Source organism: Eupeodes corollae, chromosome 1 (genome assembly GCF_945859685.1).
Source record: "Eupeodes corollae chromosome 1, idEupCoro1.1, whole genome shotgun sequence".
Taxonomy (NCBI): domain Eukaryota; kingdom Metazoa; phylum Arthropoda; class Insecta; order Diptera; family Syrphidae; genus Eupeodes; species Eupeodes corollae.
Window position 1 is genome coordinate 194421758 of NC_079147.1, and position 26010 is coordinate 194447767.

Here is a 26010-nt window from a genome sequence, read left to right on the forward strand (position 1 = left end):
ATTTATGAGTTTTCCTTCTTAGACGATTTTAAGTTGGATACTTCATGGCTGTGATCGTAGAGTAGTGTCCGACATGACGTAAGTCAAAATAAACGCTGATATTTGGACAGAATTTCTTTTCAATATATTTCAGGAAGTTTTCGTTATTTGTATGTGAAATTCGAAAAATTGTCCACTCGACATTAAAGTGTTTACAAACCATTCAACTTTCACCTTAATAAAAACTTTACTAGATTAAATGCACTACTGGGTCGCACAAAATTGCTCATGTATCCAAAGAGTCAAAATAAGTTTGTCTTCTAAAATTTAAATGCTATTAAATTTTTCAAAAAAATTAAATTTCTAAATTTTTCAAAAAAAATAAATGTTTAAATTTTTAATTTACATCAATTACCATCATCATTTAAAGTACACAGGAACGGTTGTGAGTGGTAAGTCACGAGTTCCTAGTTCTCTACGGACTGTTGCGCCACCCAACTTATTGTTATTTTTAATGTCATGTTTGATTAAAATCTCTAGCTCGGGGTTTTTTACGAACTCAAAACTTTCCATAGAGTATCTATATGTATCAACTTAAAAGAGGCTGGGATGCTACCCACAATAATAACTTCCCATTAGGGCTCATCATTCGATATTTCCAAAAGCTTAACAAAATATTAAAAACAACATTTTGTGTGAGATACGAAATTTGAAGTGAACATTTTTTTTTGTTCTCATAAAACTTAAACGAAAAGCATTTATCAGTTAAGTGTCGTTTTTGTAAGTTTGCCTGTTTTGCAAAAAAAAAGTTCTCAAATGTGATTTTGTAAAAAAACAACTAAATTTAAAGAATTTTGTACAATTAGTTTGATTTCAATTTTTGTATTGTTTGCAAAATGTTTAGTCATAAAACAACTTTTCCAAATTTAAGTTACTCTTATTTGAAAGCTTTTTTGAGTGGTAATATAAAAAAAACCATTTGCCATTATGTCAATAACAATGTTTTTTTTTAATTACTTAATAATATTTAAGTTAGAATATTATTTTTTTATTTTTATATTAGAAAAACTATTTTTACCAATTTTTTGTAGACTTTTATTTTAAATAAGAAAACTAGGAATTTGGTCATTCTTAAAATTTAACGAACTGCTAAAAGCAATTTTAATTAAGAGATAAAATTAGTTTGAAGGCATTATCTTAAATTGTTTCCAAGATATTCTACTAGAAAATAAATTTTTGACAACTTTTGGTAGTATTATTTTTAGGTTTGTATTTTTGTAAATAAAATAATGATTTCGTTTTTTCTTAAAATTTCACCAGGGGTGACAACTTTTAATTTACAACTCGACAGTTGCAAAAATCTGTTCCATAAACAATTTCATAGTTTTGTGCAAATATAGGAAAATACTTGACAATTATTATTTTTTCGTTTTATTAAGATGCACTTAATTAAAATCAAGGAGAGTTTGTGGATAGAAATGGTGACCATTTAATACATTTTTATTTAACATTTCCAGATTATACAATAAAACAAAAATTTGTCATTGTATTTTTTGGACCTATCAATATTTTACGAAATAAAGATTTATCAGACAAGTCTAAGTGTAGAATTGTCACCTGTCAATGTATTTTAATTCTAACTCAAATTTCACGTACAAAAAATATTCTAGATTAATCCTTCATCCATTTGACGAAGTATTCAAATTATAAATTTATTTTAGCAACAAAAAAAACTTGACTTGTTTCTAACTTCTGATCCTGATAAGAACCTCTAGGCACATCGGAACACAGTGTCAAATAAATCCAGTTAAAGGGAGAGCTCCAAAGAGAACTGTTTGGCAGTACGGTCTCAATAATTTCTTCACGATCTTTAACTGGTCTATAGTGATGTGGATCCAGTGCAAATATTATTATTAGTAAGATTTATCTTTGAAACAAAACTTTAATGAAAGGTGTTTCAGAGCCAACCCAACTTAGGAAAACCGGAAAAGGTTTAAACAAGCCAAAAAAGCCCTGCAAACGCCCATAATCGAAAAACCAAATTTTTGCATGACCAAAAATTACTGCAAAGAATATTGCAATGTCCCAAAGGCAGTAAGAATTGTTGGTCATCTATAAAAACACGAGGAATTATTCCTTGTTGTCAATGACACTCCTTTAGTTAGCTCTATTGATAAAGCTTACTTGTTTTCAAAGCAGTTAGCCGAAAATTCCACCTTACCAGATAGTGTCATGGCTCCCCAGTTTTTAAACGCGTATATGATTCTATGGGCCCAATTAATTTTTGTCCTCGTATCGTGGCGAGAGTCCTTAAAGATCTCAACAATCATAAAGCGGTTAGTCCGGATGGTATCCCCGCTATTATTCTTATAAGTTGTTCTTCCACGTTATCAAAACCACTGCATAAGCTTTTCCATCTATCGTTTTCTTCTGGTCTGGTCCCGAGTAGTTGGAAAACTGCATTTGTTCAGCCAATCCCAAAAAAGGTGAATCTTCCTGCCCTGCATTGTCGACCGATAGTACTAACGTCCCTTCTTTCTAAGGTCATGGAAACGCTGATTAATTATCAACTTAAGAAATATCTTAAGGAACGGAAGTTTCTTAATGAGCGGCAGTTTGGCAGTGGAACAAATCTTTACATTGTTTTGGAGAAAGTAAGATTATTGCACTTGATATTTCAAAGAAATTTGCTAAAGGCAGGCATCTTGCTCTTTTATCGAAAATGCTTGATTTTAGTATATAAAAAAATGTTGGTGTGCCACAGGGCTCCGTTTTGTCTCCGACCCTATTTCTCATTTGTATGAATGATCTCTTGTTTGCTACTTCTAATCCAAAATATATTGTTTCCAGACTCGCCATCCTCCTCTTCGGATGGAAATCGTGTGGAATTCAATGCTCTGAAAGCCCAATGCTGTCTTGTATCGTTAAAGCGAGATATACCCTCTTTGCCACTATCTTTGAGTGGCACTTGCATCGACGAAACTAAAAGTCTTGACATCTTCTAAATGAACATCAGCAACCACCTTTAGTGAAGCGATCACATACTCTATGTCGCCAAAAATGCCGCAAGATGTCTAAGTGTTTTGAGAATATGCAAGAATTTTTTCTCTCCGTCCGATCTGGCTACAATCTACAAAACCTATATATGTACTTTCGAAACTTGAATATAACTCTCATCTCTGGGCTATCGCTGGTGCGATAGTAACTTAGTTAAGCCTCTTGGACAGTATCCAAAGAACAGCTTTTAAAATGATTGGTGACATTAACATCATCAACACGATTACGTCACTTTTATCTTTCCCTATCATTTCAATTTTCAAGAAACCAAAATCAATGTACACCGGCACCTCCTATCCAACCCTTCCCTCTTTTCGTAATGCTCAAACTGTGTCTTTGGCATAATACTAATTTAATGTCCGCTAAATAGAAAAAACAAAATAAACCAATTCACTGAAAACTGTTGAAGAGTGAGATAAGGAAAGAGGAAGGACTTACTAGCAAAATAATGTATAAAATAATGATACTTAATATTTTCATTTTATTAATTTTAAATTAGTTCTGATCATAATTCATGGCAATTTCGTGCTGAACTTAATATTGGAACCTGAAAAAAGACTTTTTAATATGGCACTATATCACCTATCAAATCTTCGGAAGTCACTATGAGAAAAAATACCATTTATAAGTCAAATTGTTGCCTGGCATTAGCGGATATGTTTCTCTTTCCACCCCGAAAACAAAACCAAGAAATCTCTAATTCTGGACTTCCAAAATATATCCTCTAACTCCATAGTATCTATTAGTAGTTATGGAGATTTCCCCTTAAACAAAAAGAGAACATGAAACCAAATCATTTATTTTGTTTTCCTATTTTATACACAGTAAATAACTTTCAGATACAAATTAATTTATCTTTATCGAAATTCTATCATCAAGGTTCTTTTTCAAATCGATCCTTTTTTCACAAAGGTCAATTTTCATATAACAAAAAAACATACTTTTACTAACTCTTATGGTTGCAGGTACCTAACATATTGAAGGCCAAGTTAATTAGGGTTTATTTATATCTTCATTAGAAGACAATTTTGTGTTCTTGTTGTCTATATTTTTCCTTAATTAATTAGTCTAGTTAGCTCGATCATGTGTGTGGTATTATTTTTGCCATTTTTCTTTACCGTACCGGGCTAATATAATGATTATTTTTTTTATAGCCCATCAAAATGTGTTTAGTATAACCAGATTTGTTGTTTTTGTTGGAATGGTATCCAGCTTCCACAATAAGCTGACGCCAGTATAATACAATTTTCATTAGACTGCAAGGAACCACCTTTCGAGGAGATGTAGGTGGTGCCATTACAACCAGAATTTCTATCATCGATGGCATCTGGGTTTGGTCATGTACGATATATGTAGGATGTAGGAAGACATAGCTTTAAATAGAAACCTTCCTCTTGTACCTATATTTCATCTCGAATTGACCTACATAATAATGTCAAAAATTCAATTCAAGGATATTTTTAATCTTTATGGAGTGGATGTATCTTTTTATGTGTTTTTTTTTTATTTGTTTTTGTTTCCTTCGCCCGGAGTGGGTGGTAAAGGAATTTTGTGCTTTATTTTCAAACTTGGTAAGAATAAAATTCAATTTTACAGAAACAAAAAAATACAACCTTTTTGTAAATATTTTTCAATGTTCAATGTTCAGCGATGTGAAACGACTCAGCACGTTCGAAATCGTATATGTAAGGTGTACTTATCTATACGTACTTACATTACATGTGTTTCTCAAATTTATACTTCAAAAGAAGGTGTTATATAAATTGGTTGTGGCTTATGTCACAACTCGAAATACTGACACTGATTTTTTTTTAAATTGTGCTTCAAAATAAGTTGTGGACATTTTGTTTTGTGTCACAATGTGGGATGAGTTTTTGCTTTAAAATTCGGTCATGCTTTGGGGATTGTGGCTTCATATTTTATTATTTTATTTATTTTCAATTAAAGTAAGAGTATTTTTTTAACCAAAGTATTACAAATAAATCATGATTCTAGTTTAAAAACATAATATTTTTAGTTAAAAAATATGGGTTTTATTTATATTGTAAAAAAAATCAAAAATAAGATTTATAATAAAGTATTTAATTATGATATAAAAGATTATTTAAAGTTATCGAATATCTTTAAGCTGTCAACACTTTTTTTACTGACGGTTATGTTGCCACAAGTCCAGTGATTTATTTTTAGTTTGGTTTGACATTTCAAGAATTTAAATCGCATGATCATCTAGCAAAGCTTATATACTGCAAATTAGTCCAAGGCAAGAATCACAATTTAAGTAAACAATTTTTCGAGTGATACTAATCCTATAAAATATCAGTCAATAGTGATTATTATTAAATAGTCAACATTACTGACTTTTTCATTCATCCATTTAACAACTATGCTTTCAAGATGGAGCCACATGTCAAAGAGCTCTTGTCACAATTGATTTATTGAATTACATTTTTGTGAAACTCCTATGACTTTAAACCAAGAAAACCAACATTGCTTATTTCGATGCGGCTTTGTCATTGGAACCAGACTTAGGCAAGACAATGACCATCCGCTTTTCGAGCTTTTAGACAAATAATATAAGCAGTGTCCTAGCTACGATATTAAAATTGTCCTAAGCGATTTTAATGCCAAGCTAGGAAGGGAAGACGTCTTTGGTGGAATAATGGAGAAAAACATTCTGCACGACAACACTACCCACAACGAATTCAGGCTCATATAAATTTTGATGTGAGCGAAAAGTCACAGTAGCCAGTACGCGTTTTCCTCTCCTCAACATCCACAAATTAACTTGGAGTTCTCCAGATTAATCTATCGTCAACCAGATTGATCATAGTGCGATCGACGCCAGGCATGCTTCCAGCATCATGGATGTCCGAATTTTCCGAGGAGCTAACATCGACTAGAACCACTACCTCGTTGTAGCCAAGGTAGAACTTCAATATTCCAGACATAAGGCAAAACCGGAGATGCTGGAAGAAGATACACCGTTGAACGGCTTCAATCTCAAGAGATCGAGAAATCCTTCTCCAACCGAGTTACAAGTAACCCCTCTCGCCCGTATCGAGTACCCGTGGCAACATTGCCAAGATGCAATCAAAGAAGCCGACTCTGATGTGCTGGGTTTCAAGCAACCACTAACAAGGAACCCCTGGTTTGATGAGGAATGTTAGCAGGCAGATGCAGCTAAACAACAGGCACGCAAAGCGGCGCTACAAAAAAGAAGGAGAATGAGAAATGAAATAAGATAGAACCGAAGGCTGCAAAGACTACAGTAGACAAATCATTTTGGAACCACAGTCGATGCTGAGGATATGGAAGAACCACTTCTGCAGACTGTATAACGGCGATCTGCCCCTACTTTTAATGGTGATCACGGTCACATTAATTACAAAAAATAAGTTTGATATACTTGGGCTTATACGTACTTTTTTAATGATTCTATTTTTTTTTTTATTTAGTTCGTTTAACCTCCAATTTTTCTACCTAGATTATAAAAATTAAATTTTGCTCAGGATTAATCAATCTTAATGACTCTATAAAAAGTAAAAGCCCAGGTGCATTTATTTCATTGTTTTAGTCTTCACGGCTTAATACTTTAAATTTTCAGTTATTTAATATTTGAGGTGACAAATATTTTGACCTTGAATCAAACCAACAATGTATGACGCCATAATTTGTCAACTTTAATGTATTTTGATTCACTTTGCAAATTAAAAAAAAAAAAAAAACAAATATATAAACCGTTTAAAAAACAAGGAAAACTATGAACAAAGGTTATTTTTGTGCTATTTTCACAATTTACCCAAAGGACATGAATTAAAGGGTTAACGTGTTAAGTCATCTCAATTTAAAAAATGTCTGATTTTAAAGAGGTTTTGTTAATACATTGACGTCAAAGTAATCCTTCGTTGGAATTTGACAGTTTAGACAAAAAATTATTCTTTTGGAAAGATTTTTTTTTTTTGAAAAAGCACTATTCATGATAAGAATTATTAATCTTAAAGAATTTGTCAATTCTTCTCAAGGTGCAGTACCCGTAAAAAAACAAACATAAGATGGTACATGGAAGGGATTGAACCCAATACCTCTGGTAAACAGGAAAATATTACAAATTCGTTCAACTTGTTCTCTTAAAACCAAAATGTTAAATTCAATTTTAAAATAAGATTTAAATAAAATCATTACTTAAAAACTGCTGCTTTACATTTTTAACAAGAAGTTTGGGGTTAAAAAACATAGAAACTGTTAGACTTTGTATTAAATTTACGTTTCATTGTCGTGAACCATGTTCATCTGCAAGTATTAAATAAAACAATAAGTATTTGAAAAGTAAAATCAGTAGTGTGCCATCCTGTAAAACTCAAATATTTGCTGATACGAAATTTGAGGGTGGGAAAAGGACATTTTGGTATCGATTTTGCCTTTTTAATTCCCTTAAAATCAAAAACATGGTCAAAAACACATTAAAAAATAAATGAAAAAGACATAAACTCGCCTTTTTTATGTTGGAAATGCTCGTAAATAAAAATAAACGATATAATAAAATGTCAAACCTTCACACTTCTTCTACCAATGATACTACAGTATAGGCATAAAAACAAGCCCATAACTTATCCTTTTACTTTTTATTTCAACTTCAACTATAAAACAAATAAAAATATTTTATTCTTTTGTATCTATATTTATTTTGTATTTCTTTCTTTTCAGGAAATCTTCTTGTTATCCTTGTAGTCACACTATCGAGACGTTTAAGATCGATAACGAATTTTTTTCTAGCGAATTTAGCTTTAGCCGACTTTTGTGTTGGACTCTTCTGTGTTATGCAGAATTTATCAATTTACCTTATTGATAGGTAAGTACAATATAATGTTTAAAAAGAATGTAATTTTATTTAATTTTTTTATTCAATGTAAAGAAAATTATATTTTAAATGAAAGAAGGACATTTTTTCTTGGTTTTTCTGCATTTGTGTGACTTGGTTGTGAATTTGCTTCATTGAGCACGATGATTGATGTTTTAAAGGTCAATAAAATATTGAAATTATTTTCAATGGATTCGAAAGAGATTTCCATTTGTAAAAAGTCCATCTACAGTAATGATGATGGTGGCAGATAAAGTGAACATTAAATCAATTTTGTTTTGTTTCCAATTTTTATTGGTGAACTGTTTCATTAGCATTTTCGTTGAAATGATGTCAATCACATTTTCTTCCCTTAAAAATTATGCATTTGCTTTAATCTTTTATAGACGACTGATGATGGGTAGAATTTAAAATGTTTGATAGGATGGATTGGTTAACTGGCTTCTTATAGAAAAGTGGGTTTTGAAAATAAAATAAAATAAAATAAAATAAAATATGTGTGGTTAGATGCATATATTTTCAAAGTTGATATTTTATTCCTTTTTTTTAAATTTGTATATCGAATTATACAAATTTTAGAAATAATTGTCAATATGTTTTAAAAATAATTTTGAGGAAATTCTACCCAATTTTTGACCTCATTTTGCGGCATTTACGACCGTATGTCATTACAAACGCACCGAATAGTCTCTTCCTCCTTCTTCAATTGTTCGAAGCTCATCTACGTAGACAAACGACTTCACAAAATCCCACAAAAACTAGTCTAGCAATTAAATCGCACTGTATTGGAGGTCACGCCAAGTGCATGTGCACAACGTGATCTAAGCTCACCAAAAGTTTCATTTAATAAATGTATTGTTTCGTTTGATGTAAAGCATGTAGCTCCGCGGCGGTCGTGCACATCAACATCCTCCAATTCAGACACGAAATATTCATAAATCATGCCTCTATACTTCTAAAGGGTTCCCAGTTCACTGCGGGCTTACTTTTTGAAAAAATATGGACTAAGGATACCCCCTATACATAGAGCACACCAAACAAAAACTTTTTTTTAGGATGTTAAAACATATTAACAATGATCACTTTAAATACAGGTTAGTTAAGGTTAAAGTGGCTGTTCCTGATGGAGTAGGACACACTTAGGCCAGTTTAATGAACCGTTGTGATACGACATGAATCTTGAGGCTAACTTCTAAGCTCAATGAAACCAATTTAGATCCCTTTTGAAACGTAAGAGGCTGAATATGCTTATATGATTTAGATCGTTATAGAAGAATACTCCTAGGTTATCTTTACGTTTTTGAGCTAGTGCAGGGCATGTACAGAGGAAGTGAAGAACTATTTACTCTCATTCCAACGTTCTTTCCTATTAGACAGTGTCCGGTTATGACACTTATCAACGAGCTTATATGCGATCTGCTTAGAGATAAGATAAGAGTAGTACCCGTGGCATGATGGTTAGTGCGTTGGACTGTCATGACAGTGGTCTTGGGTTCGATCCCTGCCTATGCCATCGAAAGTCTTTTTACGGGTACTGCCTCTTACGAGGAATTGACAAATTCTCCAAGAGTAACTCTTGTCATGAAAAAGTGCTTTCTCAAATAAGCCGTTCGGATTCGGCATATAAACTGTAGGTCTCCTTCGTACCTTCTTCATAGCGTCCTGCATTAGCAATAGTTTACATGTAGCTATTGGTGTGCCAGCATTAGCCAAACGTGGAAAATACGTTTTACTATACCGTTCCTCATGAGTTCATCTGCCTTAAAGTCTCCTGGAATGTCTCTTTTGCCAGGCACCCAGCAAAGATAATTTTTAAACTTTTGTGCTATCGCCATTAGAGATGATCGACAGTTATGGATTGTTATAGAGTTTGTAGAGACAGAGTTCAGTGATTTGATAGCGCCCTGACTTTCTGAGAAAATACGAATATTAGGTGTTGATAATTATCACAAGACTTCTTTTATCGCCAAAAGTTCCACCTGGAACACGCTACAATGATTGGGAAGGCGGAATGAGAGATTTAATTTCATTCGTTCAGAGTATACACCCCCACCAACCCCTAGAAGTTTCTGTTGAATTGCAGTTGAAGTCTGTGTGCATTGGAATTAATTCCAAATTCCTAAGAATTACGAATTGGCAAGTGTTGTTGGTTATCCACTGTGACGAAGCTTTGGCACATAACCAATTCTTCTATATTCTGCTCCACAGCAGCAAAAGCGTACTTAGTACGCACTGTAGAGACGGTGGTTCTGTGGATGCGCATTAGCAACTAAAGTAGATGTGGTGCACGACTTGGAAAAGTTGTTCAGGAATAAATCTATTTATTACAAAATAACTGAACATAAGCCAAATGACAGTTGTCGAAAAGAACAACTCCAAAAAAAGTATTGCCAATATTGAAAACCACACTTCTAATAAGAAACAGTTTTAAGTTATTATTGTTGTATTAACTGATTACTTAAATCAAGACACTTATTTAAAAATAGCTTAACTTTATTTTTGTTTTAGTTATTGTTTAAATATTTTTAATATAATCGTATCTTGGACAAATAGGGTATGTTTATTATGAGGGTGATTTATTTAAAAGCTTTCAAAATACTCAAGAATTAAGTTTGAATACTATTTTAAATATATTTTTGACCAACTTCAGACTTTTTGCAACAGTAACCGAAAATACGCTAATTAAGAACTTTTATGGCTGCAATTTTGTTTTCAACTTGTAGAATTCATTTAAAAACTTGGTTTGAGTTTTTAAGTTTTATTCTATACAATTTAGAATAATATTTTAACTTGTATGAAGACAATATTTTGTTATCATCAATAAATTGAAAAATTAAGATGAGCTATGAAAAACATTTGAACATTTTCATATACATATGAGTGGAAGTTTATTGTAAATGTTTCTTATTTTACGAAACATTTAAAAAACAAATAGTAGACAAATAAAATTGTTGCTAAACTTTTTAAAAACTTTTAAAATTCAGAAAAATGCTAGAAAATTATTTCAATCGATAGTACATTTGATCTAAATTAATGTTTGAAGAAAATTTTACGAAAATGGTGGCCGTGGTCGTTTTTCAAATATTCCATTCGTTAAGTCCAATTTCGGAATACTCTTTCATACATTTTGACAAGAAGAAAAGGAGGAAATGTTTCAAGTTCTTAAATCGAAGGGGACTTTTCGCTGTAGGCATGAGTCTTAACATACTCCCTTAAAAATAATCTAGATTAGAACCACATTATCTAGTCGAAATTTTCACTGGTCTCAAACGTAAAATTAGCTGTTCTCCGAACTCTTACCTCCATCAGCTTATTCAGCTTATCCGGAAAAAGATTTGTTAATATGACACTATTCGCATCGGCACTAAACAAATATAGCTTAATGATTCCGTCAGCCAATAACCCGAAGCAAATAGTGACTTTTTCTTGATATTTTATTATTTTTTTTTCGAAACACGTGCTTTTATAAGTAAAGAATGGAAGCTAATTTGACTTCAGCTTTTGATTTTTAATCCGGGGTTTAAGGAAAATTGGAAAATGTTTAAACTTTTTAGCATGAGACATTACAAGTAATGGTTGTCCACGTCTCGCTTGATCGCTCAAACAAGTGCAAAAGTTAAAGCAGTACCTTAACAAATTTGTAGCCAACCTCTCCGGAAGTAGAAGACCGTATTCATAGAAATGAATATATCTACCAAATCCATGTCCAAGCTGATATGAAATGATCTTCATATTAAGGCCTATCGTCGAGCAACAGGTCATCTTCTAACTCCAAGTCTTAAGAAATAAGACTTGAAAGAAGCGAAAAGCTTTTGCAGTGGCATGACTTAAACGAAAATATCACTAAAATATCACTCGGATGAAAAAATCTTTACAAAAGAATAAGTTTATAATAAACAAAATGATAAGACTAAGTGACTTATTTCAATTCTTAAGATTAATCAATACTACATTTTGAATATCAGTTCTTATCCCAAGATTTTCGAATTTGTTAAATTGTGCCATAAATATCAAAACACTTTTGAATTAATAATAATTCTTTCTTGCTTTTTTCTACCTCTTGCTTTGAAATTTGGATTGTTTCTTTTTCTAACTCTAGAATTTCTGAATCCAAATTGTGTGTTGACGTTCTCTAGATTTAATTTTTCGGAAATTGTGGGGCAGTTGGTGCTCGAAGAAAGAGGACTGGTTGTAAGCGTATTGACACTTGAAAGGGTCACATTTTCTTTGTCCAGTAACTCTGATATTGCATCAGAGAAAAAATGCTTTTGAGCAATTGGATAATGTTCTGGTTCTCAGTACATTATATCAATAAAAAAAGAGGCTGGGATGCGACCCACACTGATAACTTCCCATCCCGTCTGTCGATTTGTCTTGCTTAAAAGTTTTTCTATATGTACTAGTATCAATTTTTACCAAATTTGCGTACTATTTTTTGTAGATTTTATTTTTTACGAAAAAACAGGCTGCTGGGTTTTATATAAAAATATCGAAAACAATATTTTCTGTGAAATAAAATAAGTTTGAAGCCAATATTTTTAATTTTTGAAAAGTTATTTGAAAGTAAATTTTTACCAACTTTTGTTAAATTTTTCTTAGGTTTTGGATTTTTTTTTTCAAAATTTTATCGAATGTTGGAAACAATATTTCTTATAAGATAAAATTAGTTTGAAGCCAATATATCAAAATTTTTTAGGTTTTTAATTTTTTGTACAAGAAATGTCAATTTGATTTTTTTTCAAAATTGTACTGAATGTTAAAAACAATATTTTTTGAAAGATAATTGAAAAAGATATTTGAGTCGAAAATCAATTTTTACCAATTTTTATACATTTTTTGTTTAGGTTTTTATTTTTTTGTAAAAACACTGTCAATTCGATTTTTCTCAAATTTTTATCAGATGTCAAAAACATTATTCTTCGTTGCACAAAATTATTTTCGAGGTGAAATCATATTTTAGTCGTACAATTTTGGAGGTGACAATTTTTTTTTCAGTTTTTTTGATTTATAAAAAAAACCGTTAAATGGATATCACTTTACAATATATTATATAAAATTTTATTCAAGTCTCTAGCGTTTTTGGTTCGTAAGATATTTAGGGTTAACCAAAATGTTCACCTTTTTTCAAACTGCTATCTGCTGAAATCGATATCTCTTCTGGTTCTTGAGCTATGGACGACGAAAAAAACGTCGCGAACGTACGGACGTAAGTACGGACGGACGTACGAACGTACGTACACACGCACGCACAGACATCTTTCTAAAAATCTTTTATTGCTACTCTAGGGACCTTGAAACGTCGAGAAATGTAAACATTTTCAATTTGACAAATCGGACCCATTACAATAACTTCCTTTGGGAAGTTAAAAATGGTCATATTGTTTTTGTTACGACGCTTAACTTTTCGAAGGGCCCTTCATTTACGTTTTTCACTTTAGTTTTATAGTGGCTCCTGAAACTTGAAAATTATTATGAATATACCAACAGCTTACCTTTTTTTAAATATTATAAACGATTACTACCCTGGAAATTTCTTAACCCTTTTTGCAATATTGATGGCAGATAACATTATTTTAACTACCTGCATTATTGTACTACAAGCGCTAGTTGATCTTCCAAAGCAGTCGATTGAGAAGTTAAGACAGATTTGATTCAAAAGCGAAATGTCGCTCTGTCGGTTAAAAAATCGTTCAGCCGCCCAAGGTTTATATGGCACCTCCATACCATTTCATGCCTTTTAATTTTGTTTTGCGTCACGCAGTGAATCTTTCGGAGTTACGTCAAGGATTCTACAAAATTTGTTCCAAGAGTTCAATGTAGGCACCCCTTTTCTGTAATGGTGTGGTTGGTGTTTTCCCGTATAAGTGTCTCATTACTGCATAAATGTGAAAACAGGTGCAAAAGGATAATCAGGATAAAGTTCCCGAGTTGTTAAGTGATTAACAAATACTCTCTTCAACAAAAAAAAAAGACTCTAGTCCAGCACACAAAGCCAACACTACACAAAAGTGGCTAAGAACAAATATTCTCGATTTTATTGCAACTGTAGATTAGCCTTCAGGAAGGCCAGGATTTAAATCCATTGCATTTCAGTTTGTGGTCCGAACTGGGAAACATGGCTCCTAAGAATAACCATTAAAATTAAGATAGCCTGGGTAGTGCTTTGATTAACAGCAGCGTCATCGATACCTATCCGCAAATTGCGTGCCACTATAGACCAATAGCCACAACCTTTAAGAGCCTGTATTAAAGCTAAATGCGACCATTGAAAATAAAAGATTTCATTTTCTTAAAACTTATGTATATTAGGTTAGTTAGGTTAAAGTGGCTGTCCGTGATGGAGTAGGACACACTGAAGCCACACAACTGTTGACTATTTTGGCAGTAAAATTGACTATTTGGTAATCAGACCGCGTTAGTCAATAGAACACTCTTTGGTTGTCAATTTTGGGATCCGAAGTTTTCTTACAATTCGGTACTCAATATGACAACTTTGGTTAAAATTGACTAATATGGTAGTTAATACGAAAACTGCGGTGGTCAATATGGAAATTGCGGGTTTCAATATGACAACTGCAGTAGTCAATATAAAAACTCCAGTAGTCAATAGTACCCGTGGCATGAAGGTTAGTGCGTTGGACTAACATTCCATAGGTCTTGGGATCGATCCCCACCTATGCCATCTAAAGTTTTTTCAAGGGTACTGTCTCTTGCGAAGAATTGACAAATTCTCCAAGAGTAGTTCTTATCATGAAAAGTGATTTCTTAAATGTGCCGTTTTGATTCGGCTTAAAACTGAAGTACAGTTGAAGTATATTGTGATAATAAATAAATCATCAGGCTTTCTTCTAAGCTTAGTGAATCCAATCTATATTGTCAACTTAATTTGAAATGAATTAGATGGTTTATAATGTACAATATTTAAAATATAACAGAACTTGAGGCTGCACTAAGTATTATAAAATACCAGTTTTGTTGCTCAATATTCGGTTAGAAAATAAAGGTTATCTTATTTTTCTAAATATTAACATTAGTAAGCACAGAATGAATGTAAATTCAACTTCAGTTTCACCCAAAACCAAAAAGAAGTTATCCGCGTGTTGCCCACATTTGCTTTCTCATGAAAGCAGCACCAGAACGAACACCGCTAAAACCTCTTTATATCAAACATAAACTGTTGTTTTAAAGGTCAAACTTAACCATCACTAACCCCCTTTTGTAATAGGTTATTTCAAAGTATAAAACCAAAGTGTCAAATCACGCAATTTATGTGAACAAAATTTTAAAACGGTTGAAAATTTGTACAATACAGATAAATTTTTCAATTAAGATAGATGAATTCTTCTACAATATTCTGGAAAAACAAAGCAAATACAACACAAAAGTCACTAAGGGTCCATACAGTAAGTTTTAGAAAAGCTTATGATATTCGACAACTTTAGTTCGATGAATTAAAGCTGGGAACCTACTATGTAACTCGATTCTACGCTTTGTGTTTAGTTATGTTTGCGAAGAGTAACTAAAAGTACTGTCCACAAGAAAAATGTAAGTGCATAAATATAAATATAATTTACTCAATTTTTAAATGGATAGGCAATCAGCAAAGATATGAAATACCAACCAGACCCAATTTGAAATTATGATAGAATTCATGTCAAATCATTGGGACCCTTCCAAAGGATATTTTGAATAACCAGATGCGAGACGAAAATCGCAATATATGTGGAAAAATTTGCCCAAATACTCGTATCACAATGCTTAGGTCCGCCACAACGTGACATCAAAGATGGAAAAAATTGCTGTGCAAGTCCAGCGTTCTTGACACCACCAATTTGGTTATGATGACCCCCTGTTTCCAAAATCTTCATTGCTGCTGATAACTTAATGATAATCGGAACAACATTTTGTCTACTGCGAGTAGCCATGTCGGATGGTGTTAAGTAAGAACATAAATTCGCCTTTAGAAAGACGGTAGTTCTTAACATAACAAAACAAAAGTATAAGAATGCGTTCAAATATTCTACCATATGTATACATATGTACAAACCTTTTCTCACTCAGCTGTATTATGTTGGAATTATGTCTTATTCATCCGCGTTCAATTTGCTCGTACCGCTCTACACTTCCTTTCATATTAAATCAAATTCCAACGGTATCCATTTTTGTTAATGATTATTCTTGTCCAAAAATTTGATGTTTTTTTTGTTTGAAATTGTCAAACACCTAGATACTCGTTCGAAAGTACACTATTTTTTGAAAACAAGTTGGTATAACCGGCGGTGTCCGATTCTACTTTCATACGTAGTACGATTTGAAAGTAGAATCGGAAATGAGTTTCGAATAGAATCAAAAGGTGAATCGAGATACATTGTAGGGCTCCTGAGTTCGGTCATTTTTATTAAATCGTTTTTTTTTTTTAATTAAAATAATACAATGACCAAATAAATAAGTAACAAAACTAATGGCCCTACTACGAACATATATTTACTGTTAAGCATTTAACAACTTATTTATTTTCTTATATACCTATTTATTCTTGAAATAGCTTTACTGTTATATGGCAAGCGGTTAATTTCTCCACAAAAGTGAACGCACTTCAAGTGTTGTCTTATAAATTAATTGGCACAATGTGGCGGCCGGTCTGTCAAATCTTTTGTTTACTATTAAGTTGTTTGTGTCAAATCATTAAATGATAAAACTTTATTATCAAAATGAGTCTTCGTTACCCAAACGTTACGCACATTGTTCCCATTTTACAATAGACGTGGTGGCCTTTACAGTCGACTCTTCAACGTTTGGTAGCCAAATTTGAGACGATCGGTTCTTATGGCCCAAAATGAACAATATGGACTTAGACGACATGTGGTACTAGCATAGCAAAAGCCACAATTGACATTTTGCATGAACGATGGGAGTAAAGTTATCTCTCGCAGGACTGATGTGAATTGGCTACCAAGGTCATTCGATTTGACCCCGCTAGACTTTTTTACGTGGGATGTCTTGAAGCAGTAGCAAATAAACCACTCATCATTCAAATTCAGCCGGATCTATGCGGAAGAGTCATTAAACATTGGAACACTCGGATCCGTGCCACCTTAAGAAGCAGAGGCGGGCATTGCATATGGTGTCATATTCTACACTTAATGGCATACATGCGTCTTTCAAATAAAAAATAATTTTGTTAATACCTCACACACAGCTTCTTTTGTTTTATTTGAACATCTACCCGCTCTTATTAAAGAACCCTTAAGATCATAAGCAACCAACACCAATTATTGTGTACCACAAATGTACAAAAGGCATCAAATTAAATTAAACAAATACGTATTTTTATAAATCATTGCCACCTTGTATCTTAATAAATTTTCTATCAAAGAAAACATTTAACAAAAAAAATACAAAAACGTAAATTATACAAATTCAAGTCGATGCCCTCAATTGACATTCATAAGTATCCTTTTCCGTCAAATTTCTTCCTTCTGGCTCAACCATTTTCATTAAATACATTTATTATAAAAAAATAAACAAAAAATTACAAATAAAAAGATACTCAAAGAAAACATATTAAAATTTTTCTTACAACAAACAGCAAAAGAAGAAAACAAAGAAAGTATCTTTTAAGGCATTCGTTTGGAATAATTTTATGTCATTCATCGCTAAAAGCTTTTTTCCGAGCCAATAAATCCTCCGAATTTCTTCTTTCGAACCAAAATACTTCCTTTTTATCTGCTATCGAGATATACAATAATAACATGTCAATAATACAAAATGAAAACGAGGCAAAATATTTTACATTGACCTTCGATTTTGTATGACTTTACAACAACAACAAAAAGATACAATAAAAGAAATCAAATCTCAATTTATTTTATATCATTTTCTTCAAAAAATAAAAATAATCATTGACTGTGTGAATATTTTAATTTGAGAAGTTTGATATTTTTTGGGTTGTTAAAATTTTATTAAATAAATATTTTTGATATTTTATTTATATTTGAATTTCTATGTTTTTCTTAAAAATTTTTGTTTTTCTTATTGCAGTTGGGTATTTGGTGAATTCCTCTGCAGGATGTATCAATTTGTCCATTCGCTGAGCTATACTGCATCAATATTTATTCTGGTTGTAATTTGCATGGAGAGATATTTTGCAATTGTTCATCCGATTACGTGCAAACAGATATTAACTGCTGCCAGACTAAGGGTGAGTAGACGAGCATGTTTTTATATATTTTTTGGAATTTTTTTCGAAAACAATAATAAAAACGAAATCTGTTTATTTTTATCTTTTATCTATCTTTATCCATGAATAAATAAATATTATAAAATGTTTACATGCAATTTGGTTGTAAACATTTTTATTGGTCTATAGATAGGTACTTTTACACGCAGAGAAAAGTATTTGGCAAATCTAATGTAACATAGTTTTTGAAAGGTGTGGAAATGGTGTTGGACTTTTTTAGCGGTTTCGGTCGGATCACGGTCTTGAACAATAAAAGTCAATGTTTGGATTTTAATGTAAAATTTATACAAACCAAATGGGTTATAAACATTAAGACTTCAGCTAAATGTACCTTTTTTGCGGTTTAAGGATCGATTGCATTTAATGAGGTTTATTTTTACGACCATACTTAATATGGTTTTAAAAAGAATTGTTGTATTAAAACTAAACGATTGCAGAAAATGTTTGGTTTCTAATAAAAAACAGATGTTTTTAAATCAAATTTCTTTGTTTTTCTTTAATCTTTTAAGAGTAGATTCTGCTTTCAGATTTGATGATAATTAATAGAACAAGACTAGTGCCATAGTTCGATCTGCTTAAAATAGTTCTAAGGAGTTAATTTCTTCATAAGCTAGTCTGACTCAGATTGAAATATAATCGACAAAGAATAAATGAACATTCAATACACCACCTATGAAGTAGAACTGCAAATACTCTCTGTGATTAGAAAGAGTTGGTAGACCTATCTCTATGTAGATATAGGTAATAAAAGTCTATCAGACCTGGATAAAACACAGAACAAACAACGCTAGCATATTCGAGAATTGACCTTACAAAGAAAGCATATAGAATTCTAATTGAACTAAATATGGATGAAGAAACTTTCGGGAAAATCTTTTGGCCGAACAAAGTCTTTTGTTAGCGATTTTTATAATAAAATAATTGTGATTAGTTAACGATCATTTTGAGTCTAGTACAACATTAAGGTCAGGAAAGTTTGATTCTCTATTCTAACGAACTTAACATACAGTCAAAATTTATTATATAACGTTTGCGTGTAAAACACATTGATTTAGATTTGTCATATTTAAAATATAGGGATTTTCATTGCACCATTCCCAAAAATGATTTCCTTGATGGAGGTATTAATCTTTACATCATCTGCAAAAATAAGCGGTAAGGAGATATTTCAAACAGAAAGCAAATAACTAATAAATAAAATAAACAGCAGTGGACCAAGAAGACTCCCCTGAGGTACAATACAAATTTAAATGGACATAAGAGCTTACTCCTGAACATGACTCTATGATATCTATCTTTAAGATATGACAAGGCCCACATTTCTAAACGGTAGTAAAGTCTAAATTAAATTTATTTATTAAGAAGAATTTTGGATTTAGTTTGTCAAAATCAAAAGTCTTCAAATACATTAACGCAAACGAGTGACATCTTCATATCTCAAAGGAAGACTGTATTGTATTGTTTTTAAAGGAGAATCTTCTAAATATTTTTTTTAGTAAATTCTGGTGTGCCACAAAGAAGCCATCTGAGTCCTTTTTTATTTGTGTTATTTATTAATGATCTTCCATCTTTCTCTTATTTATGCTGATTACGTGATAATATTTCGAAAAATGAATTTAAAATCTGATAGTGATACTTTAAGACCTTCAATTTGTAAAAGAATTTGAAATCCAGAATTTTATAACATATCAATTTTGAATACTGCCTAAAACGAGCCTTCCTCAACTATTTATTTGTTTATGACACTATTTTAAGACATAGACTTTCCAAGAGATCTAATAAATTTGCCAAAAAAGTAATTTTTAATTGTATGGTTAACATTTTATAGTTTCTTTCACACAATTTTTTACAAAATTGGTTAGGGATCTGAAAAATGATTTCAATGAATGAAAAATAAAAATTCAAGTGACATTAAATTTTCTTTTGAATTAATTTTGTGGTTTTAATAAAAGAAAACGTGGCACGAGATGGTTTCAAATGCATACAATTTCGGATATCAATGTCTTTGAAATAAATTATGTTTTTATTTGAGATTTTTAAAAACAGGCTGTTATCCGACCAGCACTGAAAACTTCCCTTTCTTTCCCTTCTGTCGATTTTTCTTAGACTTTAATAAAATATTGATAACGTATGCAATACAACAATTTGAAGTCAATAACTTTCTTTATTATCATAATACTTGAGTCGAAAACCTTTTATTATCAGTTGTTGTTTTTGTAGGTTTTCCTAAAAAGAGTTTTCAATTGAATTGTTCTATAAAAACTATTTAAAATTAGAAATAACATTTTGCATGTCCATGTCCTCAACATTTTTAGACAAAAGGATTTATTTGACAGGTTTTATTTCTAATGAACATTATTTTAAGTTAATAACAGAATTTTTCATAGAATTAAATCATTTCGAAGTCAATATATTCATCTATTCTCTAGATATTGGAACATCAGATTTTACCAATTTTGCATAACAATTCAATTTTTCTAAAAATGTTACAAACACGCACTTTTAAAAAAAAATTATATTCATAATCACTTACATCAAATTATTCCAAAGTTTCATTCAAATATGTTCAAAAATAAAGATATTAAGTCCAAATAAAAGTTAACATATGTTAACAAAGGTTAAACATATTCTGGCTTGCCTTTTCCGAAATTAAAAGTTCCAAAACTTGTTCCCAATTGTTCCGGGGTTCTTTCTAAATTGTTTCAAGGTTTCGTTTCTAGAATCTTTGCAAAATTTGCCCATATCTTTTAAAATTTTGATCATAGAGGTCCAAAAATTTGGAACAATGTTCAGAAAAACTATAACAACCTTGAACAATTTTCAAAAAAACGATTTTCGGAAAAGGGGGGTCAAAAACAGCTTTTAGGGTCTAAAACACCCATTTTTGGGTATTTTCAAAAAAACTTATAAAAAAAGCTTAACAAACCGGGAACAACCTAGAACAACTTTCCAAAATTAGAAAACCAAAAAAAAATTGGGCTAACTTCACGCACTCATCTTCTCCGCCAGATGTTTCTTTGCCTGTCGACATAAAGCGGACCACAGATCGTACGCAGAACCTTCCTCTCGTACATACCAAGAGATCCTTCATCTGCCTGGTATAGGGTTCATGCTTCTGCACCATGCAGCAAGAGTGGGATGATGTAGGTTCTGTACAGTGTCTCTTTGGTTCTTCGCAATAGGGCCTTATTCCTCAACTGCTTGCTTGGGCCAAAGAAACAGCAATTAGCAAGGGTAATTCTACGTTTGATATCCGCGCTAATGTCGTTTGCAGAATTAACAGCAGTGCCTAGGTAAACTAAATTAGTCTTCCACCTCGTTTTGACCAATTCTACGGTGTGAACCGACTCTATTTGACGTAAATAAATACTTCGTTTTGTCCTCGTTAATGTCAAGGCCCATTTTTTTCACCTCAGACTTAATATTAGAGAAGACACCTTTCTCTGCTCGTTTGGTTCTTGCCATAATGTCGATGTCATTTGCATATCGAAGATATTGTGTGGATTTTTGAAAGATGGTTCCACTTCTATTGGTGTTGCGCATAACACTTTCAAGCACAATATAGAAGCAGCTACATGACAGCGCATCGCCTTGTCGAAGAACTCTGGTAGTTTTGAAATTTTCTGTTGAGTCTGTTCGAATTTTGACGCAACAACAAGCATTTTCCAACGTCATCCTGATATCAGTCGTATCAGTTTGGTATGGATACCAAAACTCAACATGGCACCATATAGTTCGATCCTGTCTAAACTGTACTAAGCTGCTTTAAAATCGATGAATAGATGGTGTTATGTTCTTGGGTCTTTTCAAAAATATGGTGTAGAGTGAAAATGTGGTCGATGGTAGATTTTCCAGGTCTGAATCCACACTGGTAAGGGCCAATTAGTTCGTCAGTGAATGGCTTCAGTCGTTCACACAATACGTTTGACAAGATCTTGTATGCGATGTTTAAATGGCGATCACCTTTTCTATGGATCGGGCGGATGGTGCTTACGTTTCATTCGTCGGTCATGCTTTCTTCCGACCAAATTTTAGTAACTAGCTGGTGCATGCTCCTTACCAGATCTGATCCAGCGCACTTCAGAAGCTCCACCTGCAGACCGTCATCATAGGCCGCTAAGTGGATGTGTCCAAAAATGCATTATTTGTTAGAAATTCCTGCTCTGTTTACATTTACCCCAACTGACCCTGATAAAAGTTTCATATACATGTGGGATCCATGGCCCATGGCCATCTACAGTATAAGATAGACCGTCGTCACCATCATCAGAATATTACATTGTGCAAGCATCAACACATTCCTCCACCGATATGAGATGCAACAAGAGCCGACACTATAAAGTGACGACGACAGCAGCCGTCGCGACAACGACGACGACAGCAACCATAAACCAGCCATGAATCATGCACGCTGAAAGATGACCTATTTAAATGTGGTTAAATAGCCAGCCACGATGAGAAGAATGTGTAAAGACAAACAAACAATGCCAAGACGAATTATAAAGATACTACTCATTATCGGAGGGATAGCAGGGGCAGGGTGGTTGCTGAGCTGGGCTAGCAGGGCGCTAGCCTGGTATAGGTTGCTAAGGAGGTTGGCGATTTGGAACTTGCAGGGACAGTCCGGCACATACACTCGAGGAGTAACAACGACGACGGCGACGGTCTGATAAGTAGAAACTTGCAGTAATCAGTAATCATTTTATAACGTTGTTTTGATTTTATTAAAAATCGTTAAATTATTTATTGTGTTTTTTCATTACCATCCTACATTTGGGGGCTCAACCGGGATCGATCGAAAAATGAGCATAGATCCCAAAGTTAAGAGTTGTTAATAATTTTTTTTTTGAGTGTTAAGATGTTAAGATTCGCTAAGAAGGAAAAGAGTGAGAAAAATTCGATAACAAGAATTGAAAGTTAAGAAGGAAAAGAGTGATGAAAAAAAAAGTTATTGATGTGAAGATTTGATAAGAAGGAAAAGAAGGAAAAGAGTGAAACAAGATTCAATAACAAGAATTGAATGTTAAGAAGAAAAAGAGTGAAGAAAGACGTAAAAAAAAAAGAAAAGATGAATGTTAAGATTTGAAAAGAAAAAATTGTTTAGAAAGAATCTAACGCAAAAAAAAAGTTGAAGAAATATTATGTGGTAAAAATCGAACGTTAAGAGAAGAAAGAACAGTGGTAAGACTTGTAAGACTTGGTAAGAAAACCTAAAGAAACTGTGGTAAGATTTTGTGGGTAAAGAATTTGCGAAAAAAAAACACTTGCAAAAGAAAAAAATAGAGAGAAGTGGGGTACAGAATTAAGAGAGGTTTGGAACGGGAAGTAGGTTGAGAAGATAAATTTCGGGTAAAGAGTATGGATGGATGAACTAACTAAATCACTTACAACACGAGAGCTACAGGCATTCTTGAAACAGAAAAATTTATCATACTACTACCGCCTAAAAACTGACCTGGTAGATAGGATAAGGGGAACATTCGATAACATAACCGAAAGTGAGATAAGGGAAGTGATAGGGAAGGGTAAAGATTTCGACTTAGAAAAAGACGAAGAAAAAATACCAGAAACAGATCGAGAGGAAGAAGATATCGAAGATAGGATGCCTAACGAAAGTACCAATAATTTTGTGTTTAGAGATGTTGAGGACTCCCTGGAACATTTCTCAGGAGAAGCCGGGAAAAATCTAACGGTATGGTTAAAAGATTTCGAGGATATTGCCACCGTATGTCAGTGGAACGATATCCAAAAGTTCTTGTACACAAAGCGGCTGTTGAGAGGGGCAGCCAGGCTCGCCGTCGAGGCCAGGACGGGCCTATCGAGTTATGCAGCTCTGAAGAATGTACTTGAAACAGAGTTTCAAAAAACGAAAACCACCATCGAGGTGCACAGGGCGCTCGAAGCGCGGAAAAAGAAGACTACAGAGAGTCTGTTAGAGTATCTTTACTCCATGCAACAGCTGGCAAATGAAGGGAAAATTGATGAAGAATCACTAGTAGAATATATTCGAAATGGGATCCCAGATTCCATACACAACAAGATGATCTTATACGAAGCTACCTCCCTAGAAGATCTGAAAAAGAAGATGGAGTCCTACAGACAAATGAAAAAATTCATGCCAACGCAGCAGGGGTTCAACAAGAACGGCAGTAACACCAGTAAACCATCAACGACGATAGTGAAGGGGGGGCAAACTGGTCAGTCACTACAAGCAAAACGGTGCCACAACTGCGGGTCAAAGTCACATCTAGGTGCGAGTTGTCCTGATAAGGGGAAGGGAACACGGTGTTTCAAATGTAACCAATTTGGGCACATATCACCGGATTGCCCGGTGAAGAATGAAACACCTTCAACTTCAAGAGGGATTAGCCATGTGCATCGCATTGAATCAGACGAGCGTCACATTCCAATAAGCGTGGAAGGCAAGACATATTATGCTTTCGTGGACAACGGAAGCGACGTCTCGATAATCCACAAGTCATTCCAAGAAAAGATAAGCGCGGCAGAACCTCGGTTACCGGGAATGATGTTGAAAGGATTTGGAGACAGCCCTCGAAAAACTCTGGGTTCGTGTGTGTTAGAAATACAGATTGGGGCAGAAAAATATGCGAATCGTTTTCAGGTCGTACCGGATCAGTGGATTCCAGATCAAATATTGTTAGGAAGAGATTTTCTAAGAAACGTAGAGATAGTTATTAGTGGCGGGAAAATCAAAGTAGTCAAGAGTATAGAGGAAGGGAAAAGTATAAAGGAAGAATACAATCTTGAGGAGAACGACATCTTTCAAATTGAATGGTGCCCGGAGAAAGACAGTGAGGCAAAGTGGAAAGTAGGGAATGAAGAGTACCGAAAGGCAGTGAATGAAATCGTAGATGCGTATAGACCAAATAGGCTAGCCAAATCATGCATTGAGATGAATATAGTATTGACAGATGATATCCCAGTTTTTCGCAAAGCACGCAGACTAGCAATTCCAGAAAGAGACGCAGTGAATAGGCAAGTAAAAGAGTGGTTAGATGAAGGAGTCGTGGTACCAAGTCGGTCAGAATATGCCAGCCCTATAGTTCTGGTGAAAAAGAAGGACGGGAAGTATAGACTATGTATTGATTACAGAGAATTAAACAAAAAAATGATTAAAGACAGATTCCCGATGACGGTCATGGAAGAAGTTTTCGAACCTCTTCACGATGCAAACGTATTTATTACGCTAGATCTAAAGGATGGATTTTTCCATGTAGATGTTGAAAAGAGCAGCAGAAGATATACAGCATTCGTAACACCGGATGGGCAGTATGAATTCCTCAAGGTACCTTTTGGGCTATGTAACTCGCCAGCCGCATTCCAGAGGTTCATCAACCAAATTTTTCGGGATGTAGTACTACAGAAGTATCTATTAGTATACGTAGATGATATAATTATATTTGCGAAGAGTGAAGATGAGGCGTTGGAGAAACTGAAGATGGTGTTAAGAGTAGCGGAGGAGTACGGATTGAAAATAAAATGGGAAAAGTGTAATTTCCTGTCACGATCAGTAGAGTTTCTAGGTCACGTTATAGGTAACGGAAGTATAAAACCATCAGAGGAAAAAGTAAGAGCAGTGCAGAGATTTCCAGTACCGAGCAACGTGAAGCAGATACAAAGTTTTTTAGGGCTGACTGGGTTCTTTAGGAAATTCGTGTTGAATTACTCCAAGATAGCGAAACCTTTGTCAGATCTCTTAAGAAAAGAAAATAGATTTGTGATGGGTGAAAAGGAAATGATTGCATTTAATGAATTAAAATCTTGTCTTTGCAGTGAGCCAGTTTTAAAACTGTTTAACCCAAGTCTGTCCACAGAACTACATACAGATGCCAGTATAGAGGGATATGGAGGGGTG

At 33.3% G+C, this 26010-nt stretch overlaps 1 protein-coding gene across 4 annotated transcripts in view; it reads left to right on the plus strand.

Annotated features, from left to right (window-relative positions):
- Positions 1–26010, plus strand: part of LOC129941717 (trissin receptor) — a 343356-nt gene that overhangs the window by 225136 nt on the left and 92210 nt on the right. For all 4 annotated transcript variants that reach the window (XM_056050416.1, XM_056050417.1, XM_056050418.1 and 1 more), the window contains exons 4-5: positions 7741–7885; positions 17936–18095. In XM_056050416.1, the coding sequence (XP_055906391.1) occupies positions 7741–7885; positions 17936–18095 (305 nt within the window). The remainder of the gene's footprint in view (positions 1–7740; positions 7886–17935; positions 18096–26010) is intronic.